Consider the following 12,110-nt stretch of genomic DNA (forward strand, 5'->3'; position numbering starts at 1 on the left):
AAAGACTAAAAATCCTCATGGCTCCATGTGCGATGATCCTGAAACCCTGAAAAAAACCTCAGACTTTAACAAATGCGTAGCTGCTGATAACTCAAACCATGTGTCCGTGTGGAGACTCTTACTTAATAAAAAAGCCTACACACTCAAACCAGATGGACATATGACCTTTTGTAACAAAGTAAATATGCGCACGCAAATAAAACATGCAAATATTTCACAGAGGAGATCACTGTTAGCAGAAGCAAAACCAGGCAGAGTAAAACTTCACATTGTGTGCTCCACAGATTAACATTTGAATAAGGGTTGGTGATAAGCAGCACAACACCTGTAACTGACTCGTTAACCATTATCTAAGTACGATCTTACTTTGTGCTGACATCATGGAAATGAGTGTAGGAGAAATGGAAATGAGACAGCACCTCTGACACTTGTCAAATCAAACTCAATCATGTGTCGCCTCGAGCCAAAACTCATGCAAAACAGAGAGTGGGATGGAGGAGACTAGTTTGCATTTTTGTCTTAGTTTTCCTGTCACCTTAACACAGTTCAACTCGCTAAGGTTGTAGGTAACTCATGTTTTTGTATGATGCAAACAATGTTATCATTTATAAGCTCTGAGTGTTCACAGGTTTTTATACGTCCTTGGTGAAAACAATCTGGCAGCTCCCTCATTGTCAGGTGAATCCACCTTCACCTATTTCTGCATTTGGCGGCAACTTTAAGATGGATTTCTATAAAAAGAGGCTATTTTTTAAACCTCTTTAACATTATTTGATTAAAAATAGGAAATTAGGGCTGCAACAAATTTTTAATTCATATTTTTCAGTTAATCAATTACTTATTAAGTCTATCAGGTCATTTAGTCTACCAAAATCATTAGAAATGGCCAGCTCAGTTTCCCACAGTCCAGATAGTGCTGGGGAGTAGTAAACTAAGTGTAATTAAACTAGTAGTTTAACCACATTTTGCAGTAGCTTGCTGGTAGTTTAAATACATTTTTGCAGCGTTAACGACTAAAACTACAAGCAGATCTGGACCATAAAAGGTAAGGAATGATTTTGTAAGTTCCCTGACTAACTGAGTAATCCTGCTTGGTGCAATACCCCAACGTGGACTCTAGTTTCTGACGGCAGGTGTCTGATGAAAGCATATACAAAACCAAAGCTGACTTTCCTGCACTTTCCCTTTAATAGTGTTTTTTTTTTTTTTTAAATTTAAGACCTGTGAATAAGTGGGCATTTTTCGCGGTAAAGTGTTTTTTTTTTCTTGCATGTGACTTTTTTTGAAAATTATATTTCGTTCTAATTTTGTATCACATAAACATTATTATTTATAAATCTTTTATTTTTTTACAAAGTAGCTTAAACATTTTTTTCTAGCTAGCTTTAGTTAACCAAACAAGATTTCTCCGTGGGGTAGCTTTACTGTAGTTCAACTTGCTCTGCTATACATTAATTGGTAGTTTGCAAAACATCTGGTCTAAGGTGATGTCTTCATATTGCTTGCTTTGTTCAACCATCAGCTTAACTCCAGAGATAATTCATTTAGAGATATTTCTTCCCTTTGAGCAGCTGAATCTGGCAAAAGTAGCTTGTCTTTTTACGCCATATAAGACTTTCAGGATTACACTGATTATCCAAATAGCTGGCTATTACATTTCTAATGATATATTAATAATTTCAGCCTGATGTAAAATAGCATGTACATAATGTACATATTGCATCCAAAACAACTATCAAAGTATCTAGCCACCGTCTAGTGTGTGTGTGTGTGTGTGTGTGTGTGTGTGTGTGTGTGTGTGTGTGGACTCAAACCTATTTTCTGATCGAGCTGCTGCAGGAAGCTGCCAGAGTCTGATGCTCTCTGAATATCACTGAGACTTTAATGACAAGAACGCCACGGCAGCACCGCCTCACTCACACTGCAGGGACATGGAGATTGATCACCTGCCACCATGTCTTCGCCCCAATAATTAAAGTCTGTTTTTCTCTGTGTGTGTGTGTGTGTGAGTGTGTGTGTGCGCGCGCGCACCCACCCTTAATGACGGCAGGGTCACTCCTGTTGTCTGACCAAGATGGTTAAAAAAAAAAAAAAAAGGAAGGAAAGGAAAGGAAACAGGAAGTAATTACCTTGAAAACTGGGGGTTGTGCTCCTGGCTCATTTACCTTAATCGAATTTCGATATCTGCCTCTCATTAGACTTGACCCTCTACCACTGGGACTAGCTAACCGCTGACTAACCTCTAATTACAGAGGGCTAATCAAAAGGGTCAGCTATCCATCTGCGTCCAAGCTGGCTATTAAAAAGCAGCTTGGCTGATAGTTTTTAAATAAAAGCAGATGGAAGATCAAATCACTAAAAAGTATACATGGCCAGAGTGGATTTTGTGTGTGTTTACAGTTGTGGGTACAATTAAAAGGTCAATTACTGATTTTTGAAGTCTTTTCCTCTATTAAAGTTTAGATCACTGTAGATGCTCTCAAATGAATCAAACATAAGAAAATGTACTTTTAATATAATAAGGGTTAAAAAAACAGCAAAATTACAAGCTAAATGTTCTTAGATCTCAAAAACCTACAGAGAAACACAATAATACAGAGGTAATGTTGTTCAAACCATAATATCAAGTTTGTTTTGATCTAACTCCCCCTTGACTTTAGCGCTTTGTTTACTTTCGCTGTTGCAGATTCAATACCCTGAATCAGCTGTAAAGAAGCCAACAAGGGCCAAACAAGGGCCAAACAAGGGCCAAAAAAGGGCCAAAAAAGGGCCAACAAGGGCCAATGGTGCGGGACAAACGCAGAGAACAGCACGACAGAATCTCAGCGCCGGCTCGACATTAACCGTTAGACCTCCAACAGCCTGGTCTGTCAGGGCATTTACACTTGGAAGAAAAGCCAATATTAGCACCAATAGAATTAATTCAGCTAATTAACAAGGGCCTATAATACTTCTTTTCCACGTGGTTTTACTTCAACAGCAATATAGTACTTTTAATAATCCATTAACTATTCAAGTCACTTTTCAAGAAAATTTTTTTTTAAAAAACTGCTGATTCCAGATTCTCAAATGTGAGATTTGCAGCATGTATGTGTTGTATGTGATAATAAATAAGTAAACATCTGGACTGTTGGTCAAACAAAATAAGCAAGACGTCACTCATAGCTTTATGAAACTGTGATGCACTTTTTTGGTAGTATTCTGAAATTTTACATACTAAATGATTCACTGATTAATCAGTTAAAACAATGGTTAGTTGCAGCCCTAGAAACAAAAGTTGCTCATGTATATGATGTGACAAAGTTAGCACTGTGTGAATGCTCCTGAGTCAGAAAAACATGAGTTTTTCCTCTTCTTCCTTTCTGCCAACACTGTTTGGATGCAGCCTAAATCTTTCACCCACTACACCTTTCAAGTGCTCAGTACCTGCTTTCGTCCACACTGCTAATCTCGGTTACAATCACAATGCTTGTCCCAACCTGACCGCTCTAATTCCTGCTGCTGCAGGGTCAGAGGTAAGGGTAAGCTTGTTGTCCGGATCAAAAACTAGTGTGGCGCTAAAGTGAAATCTGAGAAACACCACAATCTGATCTGAGCCTGGAGTCTGTTACTGTATATCAGATGTTCCCTGACTCTGCCTGAGGAGCACAGCTGCTGCTAGGAACTGCACACAGCGTGCTGACAGGTCATGGTTAACCAACAATCACAGAAATTACAGCAGTGAAGACCATATTGACAGCACCAATGCAAACATTGCAAACTTAAATCAAAACATAATAAACTGCCGGAGACTGGGGCAAGTCTGCACAAGTGAGGAGGACATGGCATAGCTAGTTTGTATTCAGTCTGAACGCTCAAATGCCACAGACTGGAGGAAAACGTTTGCAGATTAATACACTAAGCTACTCTTATTCCCTTTTCACCCCTATTTTCCTCCCGAATCCATTACCCTTTCCCAGGTTATCCTTGACATGCACCACTTCAGCTGAAGCGCATAAAGGTAAAATAAACCCGTAAGCGTAACGTGGCACGTTTAAACAGCGTATATGTCTGTACTGGAGTGCCGGTCCTCCTCTAAGCATGCAGTTTTGCCCCTGTCCTCGGGTCAAATGAAGGAAGAAAAAGGGGGTATACACACAGTGAGAGGCAGATTGGGAAGTCCACGTACCCCGATGATCGCATTTAGCTCAGTCATCGTCACCTGCTTGGCCCGTTCAACAGCCTGAGCAACCTGCTGTTGATGCTGCCGGACACACAAAACACAAAGATTAGACTCCGGATGGAGGAGAATTCATTACAAAAGTCTAAAAAAAGCTCATATTCAGGCCTGTACTGAGGGTTTAACCTTCAAAGTCTACAAATAGGCACTTTAGCTAAGGGGGGAAAATATGCTCCATATTGCACAAAAGTAATTTAATCCTGCTCAAAGTCACAACAGTCCCATAAAGAGACTCTGCATCTGCATTATCAGCACTGATGTACATAATAAGGAATCTCTTAGTAATACAATATACAATAACAAGGGATGTTTATGATTAACCAATGATACATCAATCACTGTTAGGAATTTAATCAAGAGTATATCCACCAATGAAGCACAGCTTTGGCATAACAATGTTTGTGCATCCCTGAGGCATAATTTACATTGATGTGGGCGTTAACAGTTTTCCTTAAGAGTGACAGTTAGGATAACTTTGCCCTGCCGTACCGTGAGAAATGAATAAAAAACGGTTCAACTGAAATCTGTTTCAGGAGATCAGGAAAAACAATTTTAGTTTCCTACAGGTCAAAAGAATTTGCTTGTTTTTATGGTTTTTTGCATGTTTAGTCTCACAGTGCAGAGCAGCACTCTCATTCTAGTCTGGCAGGTGACTCAAATATCTGTCTTGTTTTTATTTAATTTGTGACTGAAATGTATTATTCAGTGGGGGATTGTGCTGCTAAAATTCAATGACCTTTAAATGCTTAAAATAATTGCTCAGAAGGGTTAGGTTGTATCTTTTGAAGTAGGTCTGTACGGGGTTCTTATCCATAATCTGTGTATTACAAACAGCAGACATCAGTCAGCTCACCTGCATTTTGGAAAAGCAGGCTGGAGTTTGACACAGAAGCTAAGCAACCTACTGCTGTGGACGGGGTCTGCCACAAAACTTGTTTTAGCCAACTAAAAAAACATTCCCACCTCAAAAAAATCAATATCAATTAATGTGTATGCTATATTGAGAGTATTTTCACAAAATTGTTGTCAGACAGTGATTATTAATTGGAAAATTAAGTCATTATGTTGCTCTCCTCAAAGCCAGACTCCACTGAGAAAAACAGTGATTTAACATCACTGAACACAGGAGCTGCTGGTCGACTGCTATCAGTTAGTTTGCGTCATTATGTGACTTTGGTGGTTAAATAAGTTAATTTGGATTGACCATAGTCGCACAATAACACTAACTAACTAACTGACCGAAGCAGTGACATAGACCAGCAGCTCCTGTGTTTAGCCAGCTAAAATCACAGTTTTTGTCAATTGAGTCTGGTGGCTTTGAAGACAGCATAACTGGGGAACTAAAGCCAAATCTGACTGGAAGATAAACCAGTAACAGTACTCTCAATATAGTGTACACTTAAACTGATATGGATTCTCTTTTCTTTGGTGGGAGTTGTTTTAAGTGGCTAAAATATGTTTTGTTGCTGACCCCCATCCAGAGCAGTATATTGCTAAGTTTCCATATCAGACTCCAGCCTACTTCTACTATCCCTTTAAAATCTATAGTCCCATTTCTGCATTAAATGCACGTCTTAGACTATTTCAGATGCCTTATCATTCTAATACATCCCGTGGACCGAGTCTCTGCACAATAGCCAGCAAAAATCAAAATTACACTTATTGAACATAGTGAATGAAATTATTCTCACACTAAAAATGCTGCAAGCTGGAGTGACACTCACCTCTTGTGACAAGAACGGCATGATCTGAGCCAGAATTGCATTGAGACGTTTGGCGATCTCAGTCTGTCGGAGAAGAGAGAGAAAACGTTAGAACGATCAGTATACTGCGCATTACTGGCAACATTATAATCAAGCAGTTAAAGTACCTATAAAACAAAAGGGTGGGCATTTTGTGCACACAAAATGTTTGTAGCGTCCATCTGGACAAACCCTGTATTTCTTCACTAAATTGGGACCGCCTTAGAACAAATTTACTTCCCCCTCTCTCCTGCCTCCATTAGACTTCGGCCTTATTTTATTAGGAGGCTGAAATATGCTAATGCCATCTGGCTGGAGAGGCCATAATGAGGTCTATACTTCATAATTACGGCCCATAGAGAGGGGGGTGGGGCACGCTGAAGCAGACAGGTTAACTCTCTGGTCCTATCTATCAGAGGCATCTTTGGTATCGACCGCAGAATATTAGCTGGGAGAGTAAGATGATACTGCAGGGCTCGACGAGCATAGAGCACTTTGCAGCGCTGCATTTGGACAAATGGATATGCTGCGCTGCCCGCCTACCGCACTCGAATGTCCCAAGACATTTTGCCCAAACCCATTTCCTTTTTTAAAATTTCCACAGAGACAGGAGGAGGAGAAGAACACAAAAGTGGAAAGCAGAATAAAGGAGACGGGGTGGGGTGTGGTTGTGAAGAATGGTGAAGTGAAACGCGCTGATTTGACACTCAGGTAATGTAGTTTGACTGAACCGGGGGAGGTGAACTAATTGATTGTGAGAGATTAGGGGTGGAGGCCCAGCAGGTGTGCAGGGGGAGGGGGGGGTTCGTCCTGCCGTTTTATATGCTGCCGCATTCCACTCATTTTCTCTCTTAACCTTTTTTGACTGTGAAAGGGAGGAGGGGGAGGAGGAGAAAGAAAGAGGAAAAGGGGGGACAGGAGGTGCTGGAGAAGAGAGAGGGAGGGAGCACGGGGGAGACGCGTAAGCCAGAGTGGAGGAAGGGGGGAGGATAGGGGGGGGGGGGCAAGAAAAGGAGAAAAGAGGAGGGGGACAGAGCTTTGCTGGCCTGTCAGGAATTATCTCACAACCTCCTGTCTGACCTTAGACGCACTGTGCTTTCTCTCTCTTCCTCCATACACTCCTTCACACCCCCTCCCTGCTAATCTCCACTTCTCTCCTCTGTGCCCTCCCTCCTTCCTCCTCTTCCTCGCTCGTCTTCCCCCTCTTCTGTTGCTGGGGCAACGCTATCTGGCACGGCTGATCGTTATGTAAATTGGGCTGGGGCCCTGACCAGAACAGCCTGTAAAATCATATTAGGCGCAGCAAAGAGGCAGGTCATTAAATTGAATTTTCGGCCTGTCGATCTGATCGGCACGGGAAATTAATGAGGGATAACTGGGAGTGGGGAGGTGGGGAGCGGGCTGCACTGGAGGAGGGGTTGTGGGGGGGCTGACATAGAGAGAGCGAAAGAAGAGAGAGGGAGGGAGCTCTACGGAGACTCATAAACCATCATCATTAGCGGGGGCTGGATACAATGACACACAGTAGGATTAGAGTGTTTCAGTATCACACCACTTCTCTGGAAATGGCTGCAAGGGGAGCAACATGGGGCTTGTAGGAAACAGCGGTATGCAGATACACTCGGCTATTAGAGCAACAACATTACAAACCCTCGCTGCAAACCGATTCACAAAGAAAGGCATCCATTTGTTCGAAGCAAATCACCACTCGAGAGCCAAAAAACATTCATGGAATTCAGGTGCACTCTGCCCTTTGTGTTGGATTGTTCAGTGCAATGTACTAAAAAACACAGGTTTCTCTCTGCAGTTCATCCTGAAAGGCGAGCTGGAGCACCAGGTGCTTTGAGAGCTGAGATCATGTGTTCACAGTTGGATTTTTTTATTTTTGAGGGTAAATGTTCCTGAACCTTTAGTTTCCTCTGAAATTTACCCCTGAGTCAAAATATTACTTTGGAGCCAGGAAATAAAACAATAGAACAGACTTCCTCTGCATTTTTGTTTTTCTTTTTCTGGCCTTATTTTTGATACAGCACATTTTACCTGTGACAGCTAAGGAGAATGTGAGGGAATGCATGAGTCACTAGACATGGGTCGATTTCCGCTCCAGTCCATTGTACGAACTTAAACCTTAAACTTTGATTTATCAAACTGGCTGAAACAACATTTGGGTGTCACATTCTGGCAGTTTTAAAAGTGGCCTACCACTGCGCTAAATTCAAATAAACTGGATTTTTAAGCAATGTGACAACGTAATTAATATAATATCATGTTTGTTAACTTACTGATGAAGCAACTAGTGTCACACAGGTCGTGTGTAATTTACTGCCAAGTGGAGGCAGCCGGTATCAAACATGACAGAAGTCACATTTCAGGAGAGGGGGCAGAGCGACACACCCTGCTGACACTTGTTTACTTTTTGAGGAGATGAGAAGAGACAAGGTGACATGGAGTTATTCTCTTAAAAGACTAAAACTTCACCAACATGACAACATTTTGGATTTGAAGCCGATGAAAGAACTGTCCTTACTGCAAGTAAAGGGCTGTTTCTAACTGTCTCTAGCTTTGGAAGTGGATGAGGACCGGCTGATTCATGACATTAAAATGTAGAATTATTCATACAAAACCTACTTTTTTCACTACAAAAACCTAAACAAGTTGTTATCTGGCTATAGGGAAATCACCTGGAAGCTGAAAGTTTCTGCTGAGGTACATGAGCATCGCTAAAGATAAGCTACACTAACAAATATCACGATATTAAATATGTGTTTTCTTAATTAAAAACGTTACAACCATAGAAAGATAGCACGTGGGCTACCTGCTCATCTTTTAAGTGTTTACATCTTTGGTCTGATCTCAAGTGTACAGCTGATAGCTACATGGTTTGTTTACATAAAGTACCAGAGGTGCAAAGTTCATAAGTTTAGAGTGAGCAGATAGCTCCGGTGTTACGCGATGCTACATGATAGTGAAACGCTTGCTTTCAGCTGGGACACGTTGTCATTATGTTCCACCGAGGACTGACTGCTAAGTAAAGTGAGACAGCTGGTAAAATTCCGTAAACTAGTCCTGTCAGGTGTTTGGCTTCATATCGAACTGGTATGAAATTTTCTCACTAGCTCAACCCTTCTGAATTGCTGCCTTTATCAGCTACATCGCGTCCTTCCTTTTCAAACTGAGCCACTCCACTCTGTTCAGACAGAGTTCACACATGTTAGGGAGGGCATATGGGCCCATGGCTTATTTACGTGAATTTTTCACAGCCATTTGGCAGGGAAAAATACTCGTAACACATCACATCCAATGACTCGCCGCACTCTTAAATTACTCCCGCTTTACTTTGGAGGCACTATTTTCCACAGTGCTTTTAGTGGCAGAGACAGGCACTGGAAAGAGTTTATTGTCACTTAGAGCCACTGAAAACAGAAGCCTTTGAGCCGACAGAAGCTTTTCACTGCGGCTCCACAATTACAGGTACTCAGGGTTTTCTAGTAGCACCAGAGCTTGGAGAGGCTCTCTCTCCATTGCATCCCTCTGTCAATGGTGCATTGAAAGCCATTTGGCTGTTTGTCGCTCCAGGCATTAGCCCCCAAGTGGAGAGCAGAGTCTCTGACGAGGATTCAATTGGCGAGGAAACCAAGTGGCATATGATGGTAGTAGTGGTGGTGGTGGTGGTGGTGGGTGGGGGCTGTTTGGGAATTATCTTCTCAGGCAGAGCAGAGGAAGAAAGAGGCACTTAGAGGTATCTTGTTCATTACAAATGCATGAAGAATATTTTGCATGTCATTCTATTTTCAGCTCATACACACAAAACTGAAGTGACATGATTTTCTGCAGGGGAGCATATGGAAATGGGCTGTTTTCCAACAGATTACATCCGATTTCAAATCACCATGTAAACAATATTTTTTATAGATCTCATTTTGAATTATGCAGTTAAGGTGCACAGGCACACACATCAACACATCATCAGCTGGTTGACTGCACACACACCAAGACACTAATTGTGTAACACTGTTCTACCAGACTTTCTAGCCTGGCTATCAAAATAAACCAAGTCTCACAGCCTCCAATAACCTCGTCCACCTCCCCTGAGAGAGAGGGAGAGAGGGAGAGTGTGTTCTTGCAGTCAGTTTGTTTTGGCTTAGAGACAGGTCGGCCATCATCACCTTGGCAAACAATTCCAGGAATCCTGTATAAATTATTCATTTGCACAAGCTCTCTTTCTCCCTTCCCTCTGCTCCTCCTTTCACCCTCTTCCTCCATCCAGGAAACGGACATGACTCCTCTTGATGAAGCGCTTTCTCCGTTTCCCCAGTTCACTCAACAAGTGAGGAAATGGACACGTACAGCTGATACACAAAATGGCTACCTAAAGCTTTGTTCCCACCATGCAGTCAGTTTCATTTTAGTTCAGTTTGGCACACATTAGATTCCTTTTTTTCAGTTTTCATTGTGAAAAATGGTGTATGGTACCAATAGAACTGGGGAACGGAGCACGCTGACCCGGTACTAAAAGGTGGAGCTGTAAACACTACGGCTGGTTGACTGGTCAGTAGAGAAACGTCACTCTTGCTCTTCAATGAGTTGTGGCTCGTTTTGAAGCTTAAATGTAACCACTGTGTTACTATGTACTGTGACTTCATACAAGTTTTTCATAAATTAGTAAACTACAACTATGAAATGAAAGGATGTTTCACAGCCTCTAACAGCAGCTGTACACCGAGAAAAAATATTTTAATTCAATGGGCCGACTGCCAGCAATTTTTAAGGTGGAACGTTTACTTGCAATGTTACTAAATGCATAAGTTAACGATGTGAATCCCTCAACACACCTTAAATTCCAACATGAAAACTCTGACCATTGATTTGTTTTTACTGTCTCTCTTGAATGACAGTGATGACATATAAATGAATTTCGACAGGCATGAAGATATAAACTATAATTCTCAAGATTCTGATGGATTGCCTCTTTTTTAATTAACAGCATTTACTTGTCATTTTACTTTCAATACTTCAGCACATTAAATGTCATAAAATTACTTTTGATTCTTAAGTAGAATAAAGATTGGATACTATGAGACTCTTACTCGAGTAATATTCTAATAGGTGTCGTTACCTACTACCAGAGTCATTTTCTGCTTATAAATCTGTACTATCATTCAAGTATAGCTTTCAGGTACTTCATCCACCACTGGTAGGAAGCATTGCATTAGATAAGTTGATGGTTACTCTTTCTGTTCCTTTTGCTTTCAATTACTAAAAGAGAGAAGTGGAATCAAAATGAAGGCAAGCGTACAAGAGAGATAAACACGGACCACAACAGAGAACAGAGGTAGTGAAAAACAAAGCAGCCCCCACCACACCCACACCACAAAGTCAGCAGGGCATGTTGCTGAGGCAGCCTAATGAGCTGCGCTAATTAAAATCACTTATTGACAGCAAGCGAGGGTGATTACCTCCACCCTGCACTCTTTGCCATCATAAGAGACACTGTCAAAACAAATTACCCCCCGGCAACCGCACAGATCCCTCCACTAGCAACCATTCAGCTCGGCAGCAGCATCGGGGAAGCTGTGTGTCTGTTGGAACATGAATTACTGTGTGTTTGTGTGTGTGCAAAGACACTGTTACCATGTAAGGGATATGAGTATTTATTTATATGCGCATATGTGTGTGGTTTGTGCCTGCTTTTCAATCCAGCTTTGTAGCGATAACAACACAAAGTGAGTTTATCACGTCTTTTTTCACACTGCAATAAATCTTCAACACAAGCGGAGTAATGTGCCTGCCTGCATCCAATAATCCACCCTCCCTCCCTACCAATAACAGGGACAGCTAAGGGCTGTCTGTTTACCTCTCGCTGATGTCATCACAAACACTCGTTCACCGGGGAGGGGGAGATGGGAGAAAGGGAGGTGGCAGGAATCATGCATTATTCAGAGTCGACTCCACCGGGCTTATTGATAAACAAAGGAGATGCACAGGAGAGGACCAGTCGATTAACCCATTTACCCCGAAGCCTCTCGCTCCTTCCCCGTCTCCATCCCCCCTTGTTTTGTCCACCAGCATCCACCCACAACAACCGGCTCCGCCCCCACCCTGCAACCTTCTTGTTGGTGATAAGTGCTTGACAGAAAAAACACTCAAAA

At 41.8% G+C, this 12,110-nt stretch overlaps 1 protein-coding gene across 9 annotated transcripts in view; it reads right to left on the minus strand.

The window, feature by feature from the left end:
* The window catches only part of tle3b (TLE family member 3, transcriptional corepressor b), a 43,812-nt gene that overhangs the window by 24,207 nt on the left and 7,495 nt on the right, over positions 1-12,110 (minus strand). For 5 of the 9 annotated variants that reach the window (XM_042491613.1, XM_042491638.1, XM_042491594.1 and 2 more), the window contains exons 5-6: positions 5,944-6,006; positions 4,139-4,243 (exon numbers count right to left, since the gene is read on the minus strand). In XM_042491613.1, the coding sequence (XP_042347547.1) occupies positions 4,139-4,243; positions 5,944-6,006 (168 nt within the window). The remainder of the gene's footprint in view (positions 1-4,138; positions 4,244-5,943; positions 6,007-12,110) is intronic. The other 4 variants (XM_042491655.1, XM_042491629.1, XM_042491646.1 and 1 more) reach the window with 1 other exon arrangement.

The sequence above is a fragment of the Plectropomus leopardus genome, chromosome 1 (genome assembly GCF_008729295.1).
Source record: "Plectropomus leopardus isolate mb chromosome 1, YSFRI_Pleo_2.0, whole genome shotgun sequence".
In the NCBI taxonomy this organism is placed as follows: domain Eukaryota; kingdom Metazoa; phylum Chordata; class Actinopteri; order Perciformes; family Serranidae; genus Plectropomus; species Plectropomus leopardus.